Genomic DNA, 22,447 nt, shown 5'->3' on the forward strand with positions numbered 1-22,447 from the left:
GCCCGCGTCGAGCGCCTGGGCAGGACAAGAGAGCGAAATTCCCAACTTCAAAGGCTCCTAGCTCGGCCGTTTTCCACTCGTTTCGGCTGATCTTTGGACGAGCGATCATCTCTCGGAACGGTCTCGAAGCGTGGATGCTTTTTCCGGAACGCGCGCGCGCGGAACACTCACGTTGAAGCGACGTTGAATCACTCTTGTGCTGCCCCGTCGAGCGCCGCGCGCGCGGACCGCGCCGCGCGGTGCGCGCCGCCGCGCCGGAGCGCCGCGGCCCGCGACGCCCGGGCCGCCCAGCGGTCCAGGAGCGCGTAGACGCGGTTCCGCGCGGCGTCGATCTCGCGGTCGCGCGCGCGGTCGGCGACGGCCGCGCGGCGGCGCAGCTCCGCGAGGAACGCGCGCGCGCGCCGGCGCCGCGCGCGGTCCGCGACGGCGTCGGCGACGTCGTTGCGCGCGTCGACGGACGCGTCCGACTCGCGGCGCCAGGCCTCGACGACCCGCGCCTGGCGGAACCGCGTCGCCGCGGCCTCGGCGCGCCGCGCCGCGGCCGCGTTCTGCCGCAGAAACCCAAAAACGGCCTTGGTCAGCCAGACGTCGACGATGGCGTGGGCCTCGAGGAGCAGCGTCACGCCGACCTTGTCCCCCCGGAGCTCGACGCCGCGCGCGAGGAGGCTCCGGCGGATGCGGTGGCGCCGCGCCTGAAAAGGGTGAGTCAACGTCGCTTCAACGTGAGTGTTTTTTTGCGCGCGCGTGCCGGGAAAAGCATTCACGCTTCGAGGCCGTCCCGAGAGACGATCGCTCGTCCAAAAATCAGCCGAAACGAGTGGAAAACGACCGAGCTAGGAGCCTTTGAAGTTGGGATTTTCCTGCCCTGCGCCGCGCGTCGAGGAGGTGGCCGTGCAAACCCGCGTTCGGCGGCTGGTGCAGGAGCCGCGTCGCCAGGCTCTCCGGCGCGAAGGCGACGCGCGGCCGCGGCACGCCGCGCCAGAGCCAGCGGAAGACGGCGTGGATGAAGCAGCCGTGCTTTGGGGCGGCGAGCCGCTCCGGCGGCGGCGGCGGCGGCGGCCGCGGCGGCGACGCGGGCGGCGAGCTCGCCGCCGAGAGGTCGTCGTCGGCGACGAAGAGCGACAGCGGCGCGCGCGCCGCCGGGGGGGGCAGGGACCGCGACGCGCCCGCCGGCGACCCGTAGCGCCGCGGCGACGGCGACCGCCGCGGCGACGACAGCCGCGAACCGTCGTCGGAGTCCGTGTCGCTCAGGATGCCGCGCCGCGCGTACTCCTCGTCGTAGTACTCGCTCAGGCCGCTCCGGGCGCTGCGCGGCGACGAGAGGATGTCCATGATGAGAGAGCTAAATGGCTGCCATACTGTTACAGGGGCTACTTAGGGCTGCCCTGAAAGCCCCGTGATTGAATGGTCAACATCTTCGGGTGCGCACCCCCTTCAATAACTTGGTCAACATGCTCCAAACCTTCGGCTATGGGGGGGATTTGGTCCTAGCCGCGCCACCTCACGGCCGCCTCCGCGGCGCGGCGCGGCGGATGGAGCCCCCGAAGGCGGGCGGCCGCCCGTCGTCCCTCAAACTCAAGCAGCAGTGTTCGCTCCGCGGCGGCGCCCTCACGAGGCCGGCGGCGGCGGAGGAGAAGCCCGCCATCGAGGAGCGGGCGTCGGAGCTCTCCGCCGAGCGGTCGTCGGAGCTGCCCGTGGCCCCCATCGCGCTCGACGAGTCCGGGCCGGGGCGCGTCAAGTGGGGCATGGGCGCGTCCCGGGCCTTCTCCGCGCGGACGATCTCCGAGGCGCTGAGCCCCGCGCCGCGGCGGCGCCGCCGCGCGTCGAAGCGCAAGTCGTCGGCGGAGGAGTCGGCGGAGGACGACGGCGACGAGGACGTCGTCGCGCGCTGGAAGAACGCGGCGTCCTGCCTCGAGACGCTGAGCTTCCGGTCGTTCCTCGACGAGCTGACGAACTACGGCGACTACGTCTTCGAGACCTACATGCACTTCTGGCAGCTCCTGCGGGACACGCACTTCTCCCAGGCGCTGCCCGCCGTCGTCGTGACGCGCATCTTCTTCCGGGGCGTCTACTTCATGGCCATGCCCCTCAAGCGCGTCGACGTCTACGGCGTCGAGTGGCGCCTCCGGCGCGAGATGTACCACTTCTTCGAGCTCGACGACGGCGAGAGCTTCTTCTACGACTTCTACGTCGACGTGCTCGTGGAGCTCGTCTTCGTCGCGCTCATCTGCAAGGCGAACAACGCCGCGTACAACCGCCACGCGGCCCGGGCGTCGCGCGTGCGGAGCTGGCAGTGGCTCGGCCTCGGCGTGCTGAGCCTCTTCGTCTGCGTCGCCCGCGACGTGCGCCTCACGCACTGGTACTTTTTGAACGGGCTCCAGGCGAAGACCAAAAACATCATCCACACCATCGGCGCGATGATCAGTGCCGAATTCAAATCTTCAACTCGACTTCAATGTGAGCGTACGCGAATGTTTCGACGCAACTTCTTTGGATTCGCTTCGAGAACTCGATGAGAGCAATCGATTCGTCCAAAAATCAGCCGAATCGACTTCGATTTGACCGAGCTAGAGAATTCTCAAGTTTGGTCACGACCACCCAAACCAGTGGTTGGTTTCGGCACAGGCGATCATCATCCTGACCTGCGACCTGCTCATGATCGCCTGCACGGCCTACATCCTCTCGGCCTACGTCGTCATGGCGAGCCGCGACATCTCCGTCGCGAAGCGGCGCGTGCTCCAGCGGCGGTCGCTCCAGGAGCGCCTCGCGGCCGCGGCGCCCGCCGGCGCCGGCGCCGCGGAGACCGCGGACGACGCGGACCTGCGCCGCGAGGAGGAGATCCTCGAGTCGCTGTTGGAGGACGCGTCGTTCCAGTGCTGCCCGAAGCGCTTCCGGGGCAAAGGCGACGACGCGCCGGACGTGGTGGACGCGGCGCGCGCGTACGAGGCGACGCCGGGGCTGCGGCTTTTGGACGCGCTCCGGGGCGTGCTCATGAAGCGGCGCTACGCGCCGTCCTACGTCTTCCGCGAGGCGGACAACCGGGGTCTGTTGGCGGCGTTGCTCCACCCGCCGGGCGCGTGCATCGGCCTCTTCGGCGCGCACGATTCAGGGCAGCAAAAGGGTGCGAAATTCCCAACTTCAAAGGCTCCTTTCTCGGCCGTTTTCCACTCGTTTCGGCTGATTTTTGGACGAGCGATCATCTCTCGGAGCGGTCTCGACGCGTGGGCGCTTTTTCCGGAACGCGCGCGCGCGAAACACTCACTTTGAAGCGACGTTGAATCACCCTTTTGCTGCCCAGGCACGATTTGGTCGAGCGCGTCGACGACGGCGCGGAGGCCGCGCGGCCGCTGCAGCGCCACGCGTCGGCCTTTGGGGGCGCCCAGGTCTTCGCGGCCATGCGGTCGTCGATCCGCGCGTCCAACGAGCTCGGGGGCGCCGTGTCCGCGAAGAAGGGCAAGGACGTCAACCGCGCGCGGACGCTGACGAACGGCATCTTCAGCGGCCTCTGGGTCATCAAGGACGAGACCTACGGCGACCTGACGCCCGCCCAGAGGCGCGCCGAGCGCCTCGAGCGGCTCCACCTCACGGTAGACGTCGAGGCGGCCTGGGAGGAGCGCGTGCGGTCGCGGAGTTACCGGAACTGCGCGCGGTTGATCATGGCGGCGACCATGGGCTGGCTGCTGGCCGTGGCGGCGACGGCGGCGCTGGCCTACTTGAGCTGGGTGCTCCAGAACTACGTCGAGCGGCGCCTGCGCTGGATCGAGCGGACGCTCGACGACGTCGACGCGTTGTTGGCGACGTATCTGAAGGGCGCGAACGGCACGGTCGTCGCGCACGCGGAGATTTTAGAGGCGCTCCGGGCGCGCATGGTCGATGGCGGCGGGGAGGTGGGCGAGGCCGTCGGCGACATCGTCTTCGACGCCGTCGACGGCGCCGTGTCGACGGTCGAGGCGACGGCGGCGGACGCCGTCAACGCGTCCGTCGCGCTCTTCAACGCGTCGGCGATCACGGAGTTCTTCGTCGACGCGTCGCGCAACGACACGGCCGCGGCCGTGGAGGAGTACCAGCGCGAGGCGTCGCGCGCCGCGGCGGAGGTCGTCGCGGACTACACGGCGCAGTGGTACGGCTACGTCGAGGACTACCACGACGTCCTCGACGGCTGGCTCCACATCGCGACGAACGCGTCGGACAACCTCTTCTTCAGCGGCGTGCTCGCCGCCGTCATCGCGTTCTCGCTCATGAACTACGCGCTGCGCCGTGCCGGAAACGACCGGTGGCATGGACCGGTCCGGCAAAACTTCGAACCTCCCCATCTCGGTCGAATCGACGTCGCTTCGGCTGATTTTTGGACGAATCGTTTTCTCTCGTCGAGTTCTTGACAGACGGCGAAGCAGTTGTGTCAAAGGCGTTCCGAGTGGCGTCGTTTTGAATATCTTTTTCCCTGCCCAGGCGCTGCTCATGATCGTCGCGCGGTTCCGCGAGATGACGTACCGCATGCGCGAGCACGGCCTCATCGACGACATGGATCTGATCGCCGACGAGGCCAAGGAGCTCGAGGAGGCCCAGTCGCGGTCCGAGTGGTTCTGGATCCGGCTCACGGCGCCGAGCGCGCCCTACGCCGTCGGCTTCGTGGGCATGGCCGTCTCGAACATGCTCATCATCTCCTGCATGTGCTTCTTCCTCACGTTCTTCATCACGGGCTTCACGTTGTTCCCGGGCGCGGCGCGGTCCGCGGGGTCCTGGATCTACACGCAGATCGGGTCCTGGGTCGTCATCTACCCCGTCGTCTACGGCATCGACTGGTTCTACCTGAATTCGTTCATCTCCGTGCGCACGTACGTGTACCACCGGTCCTGCTTCGACCTGTGGGACTTCGTGCTGGGCATCTGGAAGCTCGTCACGGGCCTCTTCACGGGCGTGCTGCGCGTGATCCTCATCTACGTCATCGCGACCGCGAACACGATCCGCGTCGACCGGGGCGGGAAACGGGCGCGACGCGCCCAACTTCGAAAGGCTCCGATCTCGGCCGCGTTCCACTCGTTTCGGCTGATTTCTGGACGAGCGATCATCCCTCGGAGCGTGCTCGACGCGTGGACGCTTTTGCTGGACGGGCGCGCGCGGAACACCCACGTTGAAGCGACGTCGAATCGCCCGTTTCCTAGGCATCGACTGGACGATCTTCGCGGGGCGCATCGGCTGGCTCGACATCGGCTACAACACCTTCGCGTCGACGGTCATGCTCGTGGACCGCCACAACAACCCGACGCTCTGCGCGGCGTCGCGCCTCGTCCTCTCGACGGTCCCCGAGGTCTACGCGCGGCGCATGTGCGCGGCGCACTGCCTCACGTTCGACGCCGCGGCTCCTTCGCCGCCGCTCGCCGCGCACCTGGCGACGCGGGACCTGACGCAGCTCCTCGGGGACGTGCTCCTCCACGACGACCCCCGGGGGCGCCAGCTCCTCAAGCGCGCGCGGCTCGGCCTCGCGTGGCGCGAGCTCCACGTGCTCTGGGTCCTCGTCGCGAACCCGAGCCTGAGGCCCTGGAACGTGCGCAAGTGGCGCGAGAACCCCATCTCGGACACGGCCTGGCGCGCGGCCCGGGCGAAGATCGTCCAGCGCAAGGCGAAGGAGGAGCGGAAGCGGCGCGCGTCGGCGTACCTCGAGGTCGCGGACCGCGAGCTGCAGGCCGCGACGTCGCCGTCCGCGGGGTCGCGCCGGCGCGCGAGCGCCGCCCGGTGGCAGGACAAGGCCGGCGAAGCCAAGGACGCGGGCTTCTTCCACCGGCGCAAGCGGCGCGCGTCCGTCGTCGACCGCATCGACCGGTTGGAGGCCGTGCTCGACGACCGCGCGGCCGCGGAGCCCGCGGCGCCCGGGCGCGCGCCGGAGCCGCCGCGCGCCGACGCGTCGCCGTCGCTGCCGGACCGCGCCGCGTCGCCGGCGCGCGCCGAGGACGCCGAGGCGGCGTCGCTGCCGTCGCTCGAGTCCGTCATCGCGGAGCCGAACGACGTCGCGGACGTCGCGACCGGCGCGGGAACCAAAAACTATTCGCGACGTCACTCTGCACGTCTCTTCGCACGGGTTCGACCCATGTTTTCCACCGCGGGACCGGTCGATTCCACACAGGTGCTCACGCGGTTCCAGATGGGCCACCTGCGGACCATGTTCCGGCTGTTGGACAAGGACCAGGACGGCCTCGTCTCCGTGACGGACCTGCGCTTCCACTACCAGTCCCAGGGCTGCGTGCTGAGCGAGCACGAGGCGACGCTCGTCATCGACGCCGTCGCCGTCGCGCGCAAGGGCTACTACGTCGCCAAGGGCAAGCGCGGCGACATCCGCGAGGTCGAGCGCACGGGCTTCGACTTCCCGGAGCTCGTGGCCTTTTGCCTCTGGCGCGTCGCGTCCGAGGAGCCCGCGGCCGTCGACGGCGGCGTCGGCTCCGGGCTGCGGCTCGACGCGTCCGCGCGGCTCGCGGTCTGCGAGACGGCCTTCGTGCGCCTCAAGGGCCTCGACGAGCGCGTCGTCGAGGTCTCCGAGCACGTGGCGCCGCCCCTGTCCTTCGACCAGTTCGGTGGCGCCGTGCGGCGGTGCCGCCTCGACCGGGGGCCCTTCGGCGTGCGGTCCCAGGAGACGCGGCTCCTCTTCGAGCTGCTCTGCATGGGCCACGACGGCGGCGACCTGCGCAACGGCGTCGAGGACCGGGTCTCGCGCGCGTGCGGCGCCGTCTTCGCCGCGCACGGGCCCTGGGACGCGGACCTCCGGTGCCCCTCCGCGCGCGAATCAACCGCCGGTTCGGGACGTCCCGACCAAACTTCGAACATCTCGAGCTCGGTCACATCGACGTCGATTCGGCTGATTTTTGGACGGATCGATGGCTCTCGTCGAGTTCTCGAAGCACGGCGGACGTGCGTGTGTCACAACATTCGAATACGCTCACATTGAAGTCGGGTTGAAGATGTGAGTCGCGCGCAGGTGCCCCTACGAGGCCGTCGCGTCGTTCTTCGAGGCCACGGTCTTCTGCGTCCACCGCACGCGGTCGGGCCACATCGACCTCGGGCGCGGCGTGCACGTCGACGACGGGGCGGGCTTCCCCGAGAGCCCCCGGGAGCCCGCGCGCGAGAACGCCTTCGCGGCCGCGCGCAAGCAGGGCGCGTTCAAGCTCTTCCACGCCGTCTCCTCGGCGTCGTCCGTCGGCTCGGACCTCGGCGCCGACGCCCCGGGCGCGCCGGCGGAGGAGGTCTCCGTCGTCGCGGCGGACGAGGCCGACGGCGACGCGCCGCCGGAGGCGAGCGTCGTGCTCGACGAGGCCTTCGCGCGGGGCGCGCCCGTCGAGCACCGGCCGACGATGAACCCCGCCGCCGCCGACGCCCTCGAGCGCGAGATGCTCGCCCTCATGACGACGGACCCGAGCGCGTCCCCGAACGACGACCCGGACGCGCCGTTCGGCCCGTCCTACGCCGTCGAGGGCTACGACGCGCGCGGCGACGCGAGCGGCGACGAGAGCGACGACGGGACCACGCCCGAGGGCAGCGACATCTTCGCCGAGGACGGCGACGACGACGCGCCGCCGCCGCCGCCGCCGGACGAGCCGGACCGCGACGCGCCGCCGGAGCAGCAGCCGCCGGAGCCGCGCTGGTACAAGCCGCACACGTGGTTCAGCCCCCGGAAGGAGGCGCCCAAGGCCGCCGAGGTGCCGCCGACGCCCTAGGAACCAATCAAAAGCGCGTCCTTACTTGGGCACCTGCGTGACGTCCTTGTAGTTGTAGGGCACGCGGACCGGCGGGAACCTGCCGAGCTGCTGGTTCTTGAAGCACTCGCGCAGCTGGGCGCGGTCCGCGCAGACGAAGGGCCCGTGCCAGACGACGTCCTCCTTCGTCATCTTCCCCGTGAAGACCATCATGCGCAGGCCGGCCGCGCCCGCCGACACGGCCGCCTTCACGGAGCCGCCGGACGTGTCGAAGCGGCAGATCTGCTGCGCCTTGAAGGGTTCGCCGTTGAGCGTGCCCGCGCCCTTGAAGCAGTAGAACATGGCGTTGTCCATGTGGCTCGGCCGCTCGTAGGCGAAGTCCGCGCCGGGCCGGAGGTCGACGTCGACGATCTGCACGGTCACGGCGAAGGACGCCGGGCCCGTCGCGTCGCGGAACGGCCCCGCGATGACGCGCGCGACGGATCCCGCGCCGTCGAGATCTACCGTCGTGATCGCCGACGGCTCCACGGTGCCGTAGCGCGGCGCGTCGCCCATCTTCGCCCGGGGCATCTTGAGCCAGATCTGGAAGCCGTGCGTCCGCTCGCCCGCGGGCGTGCCGCCGCCCTCGGCGTGCTCGACGCCGCTGCCGACGGACATCCACTGGAAGCCCGGCGACGCGTAGACCTCGCGGTTGCCCAGCGAGTCCGCGTGCCGCCCGCAGCCCTCGACGATGTAGGACAGAATGTCCATGCCGTGGTGCGGGTGCCAGGGCACGTCGAAGCCCGCGTCCGTGTCGTTGCCGTAGGCCCTCCGGGACACCGTGGGGCCGAACTCGTCGCACATGAGGAACGGGTCCGACTCGCGCTCGCCGACGACGCTCGGGAAGGACTGCTTGACGGCGAAGTTCGGGTCGCCCGTCGGGTAGGCCGTCTGCGCGTTCTTGACGTAGCGCACGGGCATCAGGGCCATGCCGTCGTCGGCCGCGTCGGCGCCGGCGTCGACCGAAGCCTGCAGACCAATGGTGCGCGTTTGCCGACGGACTGGCGGCAGAGGTGCCGGAGCGCGCGCTGCCGAAGAGCGGACAGGCGTCAGAGTCGGTGAGAGCCGCTTGCTCTCCCAGGCCCGTCGAGCGCGTGAGCCGCCGGACGACGGACCAGCGTCAGTGGCAGTACTGCAGTGGCGGCGGAGAGCGAGAAGAAAATTTAATAGGAGGGCAATGCCTTGCCGGCAACATGGCCTAAACATGCAGATCAAATCGCGCCGTGATCCCTAGGGGCGCGGCCGCCTTGAGCCGCGCCGCGCGTAATTCGACATCGTCCGGCTCAGACGGCTGCCGGCATCGCGGCCGCGGCGTCGGCCCGCCCGCCCGTGGCCGCGCGCCGCGAAGCGCCGTGGAGCCGCCCCCCTCACGAGCCCCGGCGCCGGCGCCGCGAATTGTCGGACACTTAGCTCACCTCTGGTTCATCTCTCCGCGTCGCCTACTCGCGCGCGCGGACGAGGTCGTCGTCGTCCATGGGCCCCCAGACGTTGGTCTTGTCCGCGTCCTCGAGCTCGATGCGGTAGGGGTTGCCGTCGTCCCAGAGGCGGATGATCTTGCCCGGCTGCCACGCGTCGCCCGTGTTGGCGAAGACCTTGTCGCCGATCTTGAAGCGGAGCTCGTTGGTGACCTTGTAGGCCATGACCTCCTCGACCAAGGCCTTCTTGTCGAGGTTGCGGCCGATGAAGACGAAGCGGCACTCGCGCTTCTCGTCGGCCGCCCACGTGAAGTCGGAGAAGCCGCCCGTGAAGAGCATGCCCACGCCCTGGAAGATGAACTTGGCCTCCGAGCCCTTGACGGCCATGACGCCCTTGTAGCGGAAGAGGTCCGCGCCCTTCTCCTGGATGAGCTTGTCGATCCACCGGGAAAGGCCCCGGACCATGAGCTCGCCCTCGAACTTGACACTGACGGAGCTCACGGTCTCGTCGTGCTGGTGCTCCGCGTCCAAATCCGTGAGGAACTCGGGCTCGAAGTCGAGCACGCGGTCGAGGTTGAAGGCCTGGACGCCGATGATCTCCTTCCACGACACGTTCGACTGCGTGCAGCGCAGGATGGGCGCCTGGGGGTTGATGGTCTTGATGCGCGCCTCGATCTTCGCGAGCTCGGCCTCCTCGGGCACCAAATCGATCTTGTTGAGGAGGATCTTGTCCGCGAACGCGAGCTGCTCGACCTGTGTGCAAATCAACCAGTGAGCTGGGACGTCGGGGCCAAACTTCAGAATTCTCTAGCTCGGTCAAATCGAAGTCGATTCGGCTGATTTTTGGACGAATCGATTGCTCTCGTCGAGTTCTCGAAGCACAGCCGAAGGTCTTGCATCGAAACTGTCGCATATGCTCACATTGAAGTCGGGTTGAAGATTTGATTTCCACACAGTGCTCGACGGCCTCGTTCTCGACGCCCTCCGGCTTCTCGTCGTCGAGCCGCATGACCAAATGCTTCGCGTCCGTCACGGCGCAGATGCAGTCCAAACTATAAAGCTTGGAGATGTCCTCGTCGACGAAGAAGGTCTGGGCCACGGGCGCGGGGTCCGCCAAGCCCGTCGTCTCGATGATGATGCCGTCGAACTTCGCGACCTTCTTCGCGAGCTTCTTCAGCGTCTCCACGAGGTCGCCGCGCACCGTGCAGCAGATGCAGCCGTTCATGACCTCGATGATCTCCTCGTCGATCTTCTCCTTGATCTGCGGGTTGATGATCTTCTCGTCGATGCCGACCTCGCCGAACTCGTTCTCGATGATCGCGAACTTCATGCCGTGGTCCCCGAGGAGCAGGTGGTTGAGCAGCGTCGTCTTGCCGCTGCCCAGGAAGCCCGTGAGCACCGTCACCTGCGCGGCGCGGGGGGGGGGTGAACCCGCGCGATCCTGCCTCTGACAGTTTCTCCGGACGCGCGCGCCGCGAGTATCGCGCCGACGCGCGAAAAAATCGCGCGGGCGACGCGGACGGGGCCGGGCGCGGACGCGGGCAACGCGCGGGGATGCGGGATTCGGGCTTCATGGCGGACATCCTCGGCGCTTCTATCAAGACGATTCGGGCGTCGGCGACTCTGCGCAAAGAGAATTTGGGATGGCGAGACAGTGCACGTGAGGTGCTGTGCAACATGCGCCGGCCGCACCACCCAGCAGACTTAGCTCGAGTGCGCGTCGACAGGGCGCCGATCGGGCGACAGGCTTCGGGGTCGGATCGTGCGGCGCCGTGGTTCGTTAGTAGGCGCGGGCGAGCGGGGGCGGGGGGAGGGTTCGGCGGGTTCGAAGCAAAAGCAAAAAACACACCACCGCGGCGCTCAGCCCTCCGTGGCGATGATGTTGTGGCGGAGCTCGTCGTCTTCGACCTTGCCCATGCCCTTGTCGAGCGCGATGTCGAGGCTGATGTCCGTGAAGAACTGGGACACGTTGCCGAGGTAGAGGCGCGCGCGGATGTCGTTGGCGACGAGGCAGAGGACCTCGATGGCCGCGCGGTCGTCCTCGACGGTGAGGTTGCCTTCCATCGGGTCCGTGATCTCGTGGTCCGTGGGCTCGAGGCCCTGGTCCCCGAGGACGAAGCGCGGCGCGCCCGCGCAGCGCGCGAACTCCTGCTCCATGAGGCACCAGGCCCGGTCCCAGTACTCGACGTGGTCGATGGACACGAACGCGTCGCAGGACGCGATGTAGAGCCCGAGCGCGTTGACGCCGCGGACGAGCTCCGCGAGGTCGTCCTGCTCGATGGACGCGACGTCGAACCAGATGTAGACCTGGGCGACGTCGATCTGCTCCTTCTTCGCGTAGGCCGCCGCGGCCGCGAGGATGGCCTTGCGCTTCGTGCCGTCGGCGTCGTCGGGGTGGGAAGGCGTGAGCCACCGCTGGCTGAAGAAGAGCACGCGCGCGCCCTCGGGGAGGTCGGCGACGTCGACCTGCGGCGTGATGTCGTCGTCCTTGCAGGAGCGCCGGGGGATCCTCGGCTGGGCCTCGAAGATCTCCGCGGGCACGACCATCATCTTCCCGAGGTGGCGGTCCTTCGCGGCGACGTCCCCGAGCTTCGCGAGGTGGTCCGCGATGACTTTGCGCCGCTCCGCCGGCGTCGCCCGCTTGGGTAGCGCTTCGATGATGGGCCGGAGCTGGTCGATGGTCGGCGCGTTCTGCGTGATGACCTCCTTCCGCAGCGGGCGCGCGTCCTCGACGGGCTGCGCGCGCCAGTGGCCGTCCTTCTCCACGAGGTCCGCCGTCGGCGCGATGAGCGCGCGGAAGTGCTTGTTGATGGCCGCCATGGACAGCGCGACGAAGGACGCGGGCGGGTCCGCGCGCTTGACGATCGGGCCGAGCGGCGTCTTGACGTTCTCCTCGACGTGCGACAGTTTCATGGCGCCGGGGAGCACGGACACGCCGCGGTCCAGGTTGAAGCGGATGGCGACTTGCGCGGGCGTGAGCGACTCGTGCGCGAGGCAGGCCTGGTCGAGCACCGAGCCCTGGCCGAGCGGCGTGTGCGCGAGCACGGCGATCTTCTCGCGGTGGCAGAGCGCGACGACGTCGTGCTGCTGGTGCAGGATGTGGCTCTCGGCCTCGTAGACCGCCGGGCGGATGGCGCAGAACTTGAGGAGGCGCTCGAGCTGGGGCGCGGACATGTTGCAGACGCCGAGCGCGCGGACCTTGCCCTCGCGGTGCATTTCCTCGAGCTCCGTCCAGGCCTCGTCGAAGTTCACGGACACGTCCGGCACCATGCCCGGCCCGAAGCGCGCGGGGCAGAGGGGCGCGTAGACGTCCACGAGGGGCTCGCCCGCGCCGCGGTCGAGGTACTTGGCGCCCGCGAGCGACTCCCGCGCGGGCTTCTCCCCGAAGGTGAAGGGGTCCGGGTGCGCGACGAGCACGAAGTCGCTCAGATCCTTGCCCGCGAGCTCGTCGCGGAGCTCGTCCCGGGCCATGGCGTTGTTGAACTTGGGCATGGACGGCGCGTCGTCCATCATGTCCGTCATGCGCACGCCGTAGGAGTAGGCCTTCTCGTAGACGCGCTCGCCGGGGATGGACTTGTAGAGCATGGCGCTGCCGAGCCCGACGCGCGGCAGGTAGCCGCCGCAGAGGTGGAGACAGTCGAGGAGCTGCTCCACGCGGGCCTTGGCGGCGGCGGGCAGCTTCCCGAGCGCGGCGGCCACGTCCGGGGCCACGGGCTGCCCCCGCATCTCCTCCTTGAAGGACCGCAGGCTCGCGAGGTCCAGCGGCTGGGAGATGGGGCGGTTGAGGCGCGCCTTGACGCAGGGCTCCAGGGCCGTCAGGCCCATGGCGACCGTGGCCTCGTCGACGCCGTGGGCCTTGGCGAGCTTCGAGGCGAGCTTGAGGATGTGGGGCTCGGCGGCCCCCATCTCCATCGCCTCGTCCGTCTTCTCGAAGAAGCTCTGCGTGCTGACCGCCGACCCCATTTTCGCGAGGAACGCACCGGTCGGTGGTCGTCGGGTTCTTCCCTCGAGCGAATATATCGCGAAGGCTGCCCCGCGAAACTGCTCGTCAACAGCACTGTTGCACCTCAAAATTTTTGCCACAACGTTGGTGCTCTCCGACGCGATGCGTGCGCGGCTCCTCGCGCTCGGGCGGCTCCTCGCTCTCGTCGCAACGGCGACGGCGCTGAAGGCGCCCGGCCTGCGCTGCTACGCGGGCGCCGCGGACCTCGTCGAGGGCGCGTCGGTGCTCCTCGACACGGCAAACCCGCGCGTGAACAACGTGGGCCTGGGCCTGCGCGTCTTCAACGCCGGCGGCGAGTTCTACGGCGAGATCGCGGAACCGGAGCCCGGCGACGGCGCGTCGATCCGCTGCGTCGTCGGCGAGCGGCTCCGGGACAGGGACGTCGCGCAACCGCTCGCGTGCACGCTCCTGCTCGCCGTGCCCAAAAGAGCGGAGCGCGCGCGGTTCGCGTGCGAGAAGGCGACGGAGCTCGGCGCCGTCGCCATCGCGCCCATCGACGCGGCGCATTCGGCGCCCCGGGGCCTGGACCTCTTCCGGCGCGACGCGGAAAAGTGGTGCGCGCGCGCGGCCGAGCAGTGCGAGCGCCTCGAGCCGCCGCGGCTGCTGCCGCCGTCGTCGCTCGAGGAGGCGTGCGCGCGCGCGGAGGCGCGGGGCGAGGCCATCTACTTCTGCGCCGAGCCGAGCCTCGGCGCGGCGGGGAGCGTGCCCGCCGTGCCGCTCCTCGACGCGCTCCGCATCCGCGGCCGCCGGTCGCCCGCGGCCGTCGTCGTCGGCCCCGAGGGCGGCTGGTCCGCGGCGGAGGTCACGGCCGTGAAGCGCGCCTGCCCGCGGGCGACGCTCGTCTCCCTCGGGACGACGACGCTCCGCGCGGAGACCGCCGCCGTCGTCGCGCTCGCGCTCCACCGCGGCTTCGTCGACAGCCTCGGCTAACTTCCGAATGAGTCACTTTTTTACTCGGGCGCGGCGCGCGTGGCGACGCGGAGGTACTCGGAGCCGACGAAGGAGTAGACGCAGAGACAAAAGGACGCGGCGGCGACGGCGACGTAGAGGGCCGCGGCGCCTTGGCCCTGCGTCTCCGGCGCGGCCGCGTCGCCCTTGCCGCCGCTCCGGCTCCGGAGGAAGAGGCCCGGCATGAGGAAGATGACGGCGACGCCCGCCGTCAGGCCCATCAAATCGTTGAGCGTCGACAGCTCCGAGATGGCGCACGCGAGGCCCAAAGCGCCGAGGAAGAAGACGGCCGTCTCGCCGTAGAAGAACGTCCGCGGCATGGGCGCCTTGGACCCGCCGGAGACCATGGCCCAGACGGCGTCGCGCGCCGGGTGGTGGTTCACGGGGATGGAGAAGACGGCCGTCAGCGCCAAGCACGCGCGCGCGGCGACGATCGCCGGGTCGCCGGCGCGGTAGTCGCACTCCATGATGTTGGGCTGCGTGTCGCGGCGGAAGGTCAGCAGCCCGAAGACGGCAATAATCCCGTAGAGCGCCGCGATGAGCGCGTAGGCCGCCGCGGCCGCGGCCGTCATCGCGTTCACGGATCGGAGCGACGGCCGCATGTCCGCGTAGATCGAAGGGATCTGGATGTGCGCCTGGAGCGAGAGCATGACATTGGGCACGGCCAGCACGAGGGACGGCCAGGCGCCCCAGGCGTCGAGGGGCCCGGCGTCCGCCGCGCCCGGCCGCTCGAAGAATTGCGCGACGACGACGGCGACGACGTAGAGGATCGCCGCGAACGAGAGCATCGCCGTGAAGCGCAGGGACGTGATGTTTTTGAGCAACAGCAGGGGGAACACGACGACGCCCGCGGCGCCGACCTGCGCGTACTTGGACGCCCAGGCCGGCGCCGCGCCGTCGCCGTAGACCAGAGCCAGCGTCGGGGACGCGACGTTCACCACAATAATGAAGGCCGCCGTCGCGGCGAAGAAGCAGTACGTCGCGATGACGCCCGCGAAGACGGCGCCCGCGCGGTCGCCGAGGTAGTGGCGCACGACCTGCGGGTAGCTCGACGACCGCGACGCCGCCGTGCACTCGAGGATCGCCCGCACGGCGCCGAGCTCGACGATTACGTAGAACGCGAGGCACAGCGCGCCGCCGTAGAGGCCCGCGGCGAGGAAGGCGTAGGGGAGCGTGAGGATGCCCGTGCCTACCAAGCACGTCGGTAACGATTTTTCATCGTTTTCCCGGTCAAAAACTCTCGAAAATCGTCACGGCCGCAGGACGCTGGCCCGTGCCCACGGCGCTGTTGAAGACCATGAACACGGACGACGCGAAGGTGCCCTCGGGCACCTTCGCGTCGTCGCTCGCCGCCTCCTCCGGCGCGTTGATGCTCGCCTCGGGATCGAGGAGCGGGCGGTCCAGCGCCAGCGACGCGTCGGCGTCCGCGCTGTGCCGCAGGGTCGAGTCGGCGTCCATGCTGTTCCGCAGGGACGACGCGAGGCGCGTCGTGCTCGCCATCGCTTCTGCTTCTGGGCTGCCGAAACAAGTTGAACCTTCAATAAAAAAGTCGAGCGCAATGGGGCTGCCCTGAGCGCGCAAGAGCATGCGCTGGCTCGCGTGCGCGCTGGCGCTGGCGCGCGCGCAGCAGCCGAAGCCGCGGAAGGCGCCCGGCGGCTTCGCGCCGCAGCCGTCGAAGAACGCGCACGCGCGCCTCGTCGACACGAGCCCGCTGGACTCTCGGCCGGCGGCCTGCCGCGGCGGCGCGGAGACGCTGCTGGACCAGGGCGCGGACGCCGTGGCGCTCGTCCTGCGCGGCGAGTCCTTCCGCGGCATGCACCTCGGCCTCTACGTCGAGTCCGAGGACTACCAGAGCGACGTGGACACGGGCGCGCTGCGGCGGGGCCTCGTCTGCGCGCCGAGCGCGTTCGACCAGCAGCGGGCCGTGAGCCGGAGCCACGTCGCGCGCCTCATCGAGCCCCTGGAGCGGCGGGGCGTCCGCGTCGACGTGTTCCTCGCGTCCTACGGCTGCTTCGGCGTCGACGGCGTCGCGGCGGACGTCGCCGGGCGCTGGTGGGACGAGCTCGTCGGCTGGTACGACGGCGGCGACCGGCGGCGCGTCGTCTACGGGACGCCGCACCCGCGGGCGCCGGGCCAGACGCAGCGGACCCTCGTCTCCGCGGGCGTCGACGCGGCGCTCCGGTCGCGCGGCGGCTACCGGTCGGCGATCGTCTGGCGCTTCGACCAGGCCGCGCTCCGCGCGGCATTCGAATGGGAGAGTACTCGACGGTTTCGACGCACGGTTTTCTGCTGTGCTTCGAGCACTCGACGAGAGCCATGGATTCGTCCAAAAATCAGCCGAATCGACTTCGTTCGAAGTTGGGTCGGGACGTCCCGAACCGGCGGTCGATTCGCGCGCAGGTCGCGCTCGCGGACGTCGAGGGCCCCGCGGACAAGTCCGGCGCGCCGACGGGCTACCTGGACCAGGACTGGGACGAGGGCGGCCTCGTCGCCAGCGAGCAGGGCTGGTCCTTCCCCTGGCGCTACGCGTGCGCGTTCGGCGCGCTCATGCGCGACGGCGGCGCGTCGACGAGTTGCTGGCGCGAGGACTACATCGGCCACCTCGGCCGCGAGTGCACGGAGCGCTTCGACGAGTTCCTGAAGCGCCACGGGTCGCCGGGCTTCAAGCGCACGTTCCCCTGCTGGACCGGCGAGCGTCCGCCGGACCCGCGGCCGCGGCACTGGATCGCGAACTTGGAGGCGCGGCACGCGCCCTTCGCGCTCTCCGAGTGGATGGAGGACACGGGCCACGTCGTCAAGGCCGGCGACACGTCGGCGCTCCGCAGGTGGACCTGGCTCTGCCCGCGGCCGCTGCTCGTGCTGAGCGTCGGCGACTTTGGGGCCGCCGCGAACGTCGGCCCGAAGGACGCGCTCCTCTGCGCGGACCTCGAGCCCTACGGCATGGCCTGCGGCGCCACGGCGAATCATAGAATAGCCGCGGAGCTCTGCGACCGCATCACCGCGACGCCCGCGCTGCGGCCCGCGCTCAAGGAGCCGCTCGTGATGAAGCACACGTGCGACGTCGCGCGCGCGCCGCCGCCGCCGCCGCCGGCGCCGGCGCCGGCGCCGCCGCCGCGGAGGAAACCGCCGGCCTTCCGGGGCGCGCTCGCTGGTTCGCGGCCCGCGCGGGGCGACCCGACGCCGCGGCCGCCCCGGGGGCCCGTGCCGTTCCGCGGCAAGCTCGCGTACATCAGGGCCGCAAAAGGGTGCGACATTCCCAACTTCAAAGGCTCCTCTCTCGGCCGTTTTCCACTCGTTTCGCCTGATTTTTGGACGAGCGATCATCTTTCGGAGCGCTCTCGAAGCGTGGATGCTGTTTCCGGAACGCGCGCGCGCGGAACACTCACGTTGAATCAACGTTGAATCACCCGTTTCCTGCCCAGGCGTACATGCGGATCCCGAAATCCGCGTCGACGGTCGTCTGGCTCGCGCTCGTCACCTGCTGCCGCAAGAACTCGGACCCGCGCTGCTGCCGCAGAGGCGTGGAGATTCGGGACCACCGCGACGGCTGCCGCGACCTCCGGCGGTGCAACGGCACGGCCGTCGCCGGCGCCGCGCCGTTCGTCGTCCTGCGCGAGCCCGCGGCGCGCTTCCGGAGCGTCGCGGCGCACCTCCGGCGCGTGGTCACGGACGAAGCCGACGTCCTCCACGGCCTGAGCGACGACGCGCTCTTCGCCTGGCTCGATTCCGCGACGCGCGGCTGCGATTCCGCGGACTGCCGCGTGTCGCGCGTCAACGAGCTATACAAGGACACGCACCGCGTCGCGCTCTGGCCCCAGGCCTTCTGGGCCGGGCCGGACCCGCTCGTCGTCTGCTACGACGCCAAGCACCTCGTCGCCCGCGTCAACGCGGTCTTCGCGAAGCACTGCTCCACGTGCTTGCTGGACGCGTCCGCCGCGGAGAACGTCGTCGCGGCGTCGGCGTGGGCCCCGGACGTCGACGCGCGGCGCCTCTTCCCCGAGGACGCGGCGCTCTGGGACGCGCACTGCGCGCCGCGCGACGACGGCATATCCCGCGCGGCCTGGGCGGGCGTCCGCGCGCCGCGCGCCGTCCCGGCGGACCCCTACGCGGCCGTGCCGGCGTTCTAGGTGCGACGGCGTGTTAGCGATGGGGGGGGGGGCGGGGGCGTCGGGGCGGCGCGCGCCTAGTTCGCCTCGCAGATCTTGGTCTCGAGCGCGGAGAGGAGCGCGGCGGACCGGTTGGAGAGGTCCCGGGTCTTGTCGATGACCTGGGAGTAGACGGACGTCGTGTCCGTGCCCATGACGACGCAGGAGTCCTGGGAGTCGATCTTCGCGTCGAGGAGCGCGCCGCGGATGAGGTCGACGACCCAGCGCTCCGCCTTCTCGCGCTCCATGACCAATTTATCCGAGAGCATGCCGATGTCGATCTTCGTGTGGATGCGGCAGTAGGTCTCGAAGACGAAGAGGCGCGCGTCCTCCATGAAGGCGTCGGCGCAGTTGCAGAGGAAGTAGTCGGAGCGGAGCGCCTTGTCGCACTCCGCGAGCGTCCGCTGCGCGCCCTCGAAGTCGAACTTGACGTAGAGGCACTCGAGGAACTGGGTCACGGGGTCGGCCTTGAGGTCGTGCTCCATGGTGATGACGCGCACGAGGTCCTTCAAAGTGGACCGCCGCCGCTTGTTGATGATGACGGCCGTCGTCAGGTACCGCAGGAGCCACGGGCAGTTCGTCTGGATCGCCTGCAGGTACTTCTCGTTGAGGAAGAGGTCGATGATGCCGTCGTGGCCCTTGGCGTGGTTGAAGAAGACGAAGAGGGACCAGTGCAGGAGCCAGGACCGCTGCTGGAGCTGCTCGAGGGGCGGCGCGCCGAAGTCGTCGATCGCCGCCCGGAGCCGGCCCAAATCGTGGAGCGCGCCCTCCCAGTTCTTCAGCAGCACCTCGGAGCCGAACTTGCCCCAGAGCGCGCGGAAGCCCGACGCGTCGAGCTTCTTGCCCGCGGGGAAGCAGAGGGCCAGGTAGTGGTCGAGCATGTCGCGCGCGCCCTCGTAGTCGCCGCACTCGTAGAGGAATTTCGCGAACTCGAAGTAGTCGGCCCAGTTCGCGGGGCCGATGCCGTGTTTGGCTTCGAGGTCCGCGGCGGTGTAGGTGCCGTCGCGCTTCATCTGCTCCACGGCCTCGGCGTCCTCTAATACCTCGGCGACGCGCTGGACCTTGGCCTCGAGCGCCTCCATGGCCTCGAAGACCGCGTCGCGCCGCGCCTCCATGGCCTCGACGGACGGCGCGCCCTCGACGAGGGCCGCGTTCGCGTCGCCGAGCGCGCTCCGGATCTCGATGGCGTAGTCCACCATGTTCGTCGGCGCCAGCAGGTCCAGGCGCGCCCGCTGGACGCTCCCGGCCTCGTAGGACGTGTTCTCCTCGAGGAAGTCGAGGAGCGGGAACACGAGGTGCGCGTCCAGGAACGGGCTGATCTTCTGCGTCACCTCATACTCCGACGCGTCCACCTTCTTGCTCGCCGTCGACTGTGCCGTCTCCGACGCCATGCTGCTCGCCCAAAGTCGAGATGCCCGCGGGCTCGGCCTCGCCGGCATTTGGCGCCGGGGCATTTTGATCTGCTCGAGCGCCTTAAGCTTCCCCCTGAGCTTCCCGCCGCGTTCCGCGCCGTCGCGCGGGCAAGACTCCGGTTAAAATCCGAGCGACGTTGCCCACACAGCCGCCACGACGACGAGCCGGGAGCACCTCCCGCCGCGAGCATCTTCGCCTCCACGGGACGCGCGCGCGTTCCCGACCGCCGCGGCGTATCTACACGCCTCAGTCATCATGGGCGCCGCGGCCTGCGGCGTGACCGCCGCCGGCGCCGGCCGCTCGCCGCGCTCGGGCGACTCGCCGCGCGACGCGGGCGACTCGCCGCGCGACGCGGCGCGCTCGCGGGAGCGGGAGCGGGAGCGGGCCGGGGAGTGGCAAGCGGCCGTCGCACTCGAGGCACGGGGCGACTTTTTTGTTGTATAAGGCCATTGACCATAGAGTCCGATTTCCGAGTGGGGAGTTTGATGTTTCTGCGCAGGATGAGCTTGGACAAGGAGACGATCATCGCTCGGCGACTTGTGCACGTCACGCGCGCCCTCAAGTTGTCCCGGGCGTCGGCGCAGCTCTTGCGCCGCGCAGAGACGGCCTCCTTAGCCGCCAGCCTGGCCTGGAGCTCCGCGACCACGGCCTTCTGGCGTTTCTTCCAGGGCTCTGTCGGGACACACGCCGCGACGCCGCGCGACGCCGCCGGGCAGCCCGAGCAACCCCCGGCGGCCACACGGAGAGCGCGCGCCACAGCTTAAGCTCGAGCCGCCAGAGACCTGGAGCTGGACCGCTCGCAGGCGTGCAGAAGACGCGCGCCGGCGGCCCCCGACGACCATGGGCGGCGCCAAGAGGGAGTTCACGGCCAAGGAGAAGCTCTGGATCGGCATGGGCATGACCTTCGGGTTCATGCTCGTCGAGGCGATCGGCGGCTTCTACGCGCGGTCCCTGGCCATGCTCGGCGACGCGGCGCACATGCTCACGGACGCGGCGAGCTTCGGCGTGTCGCTGGCGGCCATCTACCTGAGCGAGCGCGGGCCGACGAAGAACTACACCTTCGGCCTCGCGCGCGTCGAGGTGCTCGCCGCGCTCGCGTCGACCATGGGCATCTGGTTGGTCACGGGCGCCTTGGTCTGGGAGGCCGTGCTGCGCATCGACGAGTTCTACGCGGGCACGGCGGCGCCCGTCGACGGCAAGCTCATGGTCGTCCTGGGCCTCTTCGGCGTGTCCATGAACGTCGTGCTGGAGCGCGTGCTCGGCGGGCACCACCACGGCGGCTTCGGCCACGACCACGGCCACGGCCACGCGCACGGCCACGGCCACGCCGCCGCCGGCCACGGCGACCACCACGGCGACTGCTGCGGCGGCCACGGCCACGACGACCACGACCACGCCGCCGACCACCGCGACCACGGCCACGGCCACGGCCACCACTCGTCGGACGACGAGGACGAGAAGGACCACGGCCACGGCCACGGCCACGGCCACGGCGCGCCGCCGGCGCCCGACGGCCACGACCACGGCCACGGCCACGCCAAGGCGCCGGACCACGACCACGGCCACGGCCACGCGAAGACGCGCGGCGACCACGGCGACCACGGCCACGGCCACGGCCACGAGAAGACGCGGCTCGCGCCGGCGGGCGGCGCGTCCTACAGCGCGCTCGGCGCCGAGGCGCCGCCCCCGAAGAAGGAGAAGCGGAACATGAACCTCGACGCCGCGTACCTGCACGTGCTCGGCGACCTGCTCCAGTCGCTCGGCGTCGTCGTCGCGGGGCTGCTGATTTGGGCGCACCCGGACTGGCAGATCGCGGACCCGGTCGTCACGCTCGTCTTCGCCGTCGTCGTGCTCTACACGACGGCGGGCTTCACGATCCAGACCGTGACCGTGCTCCTCCAGGGCGCGCCGGACTCCGTCGACTGCGTCGCGCTCACGCGCGCGCTCAACGGCCTCGACGGCGTCGCCGACTGCCACGACGTCCACGTCTGGGAGCTCACCGCGGGCAAGCCCATCCTCTCCTGCCACATGATCTGCGCCGAGGGCACGCGCGACCCGGACGCCGTCCTCAAGGCCGCGCAGGCGCTCTGCGCGTCCCACGGCATCGACCACGCGACGATCCAGATCCAGACGGGCGGCGACTGCCTCTCGACGACGTGCTGCGCGTCCTACATCCCGCCCGCGGGCGTCGAGCTCGTCTAGGCGAATGCCCCCCGCCCCCTAGTCTAACGGCCCCCGCTTCGACTCGTGAGACGCGCCGGCCGGCGACTTAACGCGGACCGAACGAAGCGGCGGGCGGGGCGGGGGGTTCGCGTTCTAGGGCTTCTCCGCGGCGTCGTCCGCGGGGAACTCGCGCGCGAGCGGCGGCCAGCGCGCCTCGAACTCGCGCCGGAAGTTGGGCGCCTCGTTCTGGAAGCGCTCGCTGGCCTTGACGAGCGCCTCCTCGAGGGCCCGCTCCGCGGCGCGCGCGTGGTCGACGTCCGCCGCCGTCGCCGCCGCGACGCGGATGAGCGACAGCTTCGCCGCGCCGCGGCCGCCGTCGAAGCTCCGCTCGGCCGCCGCGCGGCGGAGCTTCGCCGTGGCGAGGCGGTCGTGGAGGAGCTTGACGTAGCGCGCCGCGCGGAGCAGGGACCGGAGGTAGCCGAGGATCACGTCCGTCGACGCGACGACGCCGCCCGCCGCGCCGCGGCGCGCGGCGCGCGCGCGGACCGCGGCGACGGCCGCGGACTGGGCCTTGGCCCAGCTCACGATCTTCTCGTCCGTCGGGAAGAGCAGCGCGAAGTGGGAGATGTCGCCGACCTC

At 70.1% G+C, this 22,447-nt stretch overlaps 5 protein-coding genes across 5 annotated transcripts; 1 reads left to right on the top strand and 4 right to left on the bottom strand.

Moving 5' to 3' along the window:
- Nucleotides 1–7,814: 7,814 nt before the first annotated feature.
- Nucleotides 7,815–8,537, bottom strand: AURANDRAFT_4958 (hypothetical protein; the record flags this gene model as incomplete). Its single annotated transcript, XM_009033855.1, has 1 exon — nt 7,815–8,537. A coding segment is annotated over one exon (723 nt), but the record flags the coding sequence as incomplete, so codon positions are not given.
- Nucleotides 8,538–9,114: 577 nt separating this feature from the next.
- On the bottom strand, nt 9,115–10,755 carry CWP2 (hypothetical protein; the record flags this gene model as incomplete). The annotated part of the gene is made up of 3 exons (XM_009034284.1): nt 9,115–9,889; nt 10,101–10,541; nt 10,687–10,755. The coding sequence occupies 3 exons, from the start codon at nt 10,717–10,719 to the stop codon at nt 9,161–9,163; spliced, it is 1,203 nt and encodes a 400-aa protein (XP_009032532.1).
- A 1,264-nt stretch (nt 10,756–12,019) lies between these two features.
- Nucleotides 12,020–12,370, bottom strand: AURANDRAFT_7313 (hypothetical protein; the record flags this gene model as incomplete). The annotated part of the gene is made up of 1 exon (XM_009033879.1): nt 12,020–12,370. A coding segment is annotated over one exon (351 nt), but the record flags the coding sequence as incomplete, so codon positions are not given.
- Nucleotides 12,371–18,215: 5,845 nt separating this feature from the next.
- AURANDRAFT_70037 (hypothetical protein) lies at nt 18,216–19,623 on the bottom strand (the record flags this gene model as incomplete). The annotated part of the gene is made up of 2 exons (XM_009034283.1): nt 18,216–19,299; nt 19,327–19,623. The coding sequence occupies 2 exons, from the start codon at nt 19,621–19,623 to the stop codon at nt 18,271–18,273; spliced, it is 1,326 nt and encodes a 441-aa protein (XP_009032531.1).
- Nucleotides 19,624–20,485: 862 nt separating this feature from the next.
- AURANDRAFT_18887 (hypothetical protein) lies at nt 20,486–21,847 on the top strand (the record flags this gene model as incomplete). Its single annotated transcript, XM_009034226.1, has 2 exons — nt 20,486–20,874; nt 21,307–21,847. The coding sequence occupies 2 exons, from the start codon at nt 20,486–20,488 to the stop codon at nt 21,845–21,847; spliced, it is 930 nt and encodes a 309-aa protein (XP_009032474.1).
- Nucleotides 21,848–22,447: the final 600 nt, after the last annotated feature.

This window comes from Aureococcus anophagefferens, assembly GCF_000186865.1.
Source record: "Aureococcus anophagefferens unplaced genomic scaffold AURANscaffold_1, whole genome shotgun sequence".
NCBI lineage: Eukaryota > Pelagophyceae > Pelagomonadales > Pelagomonadaceae > Aureococcus > Aureococcus anophagefferens.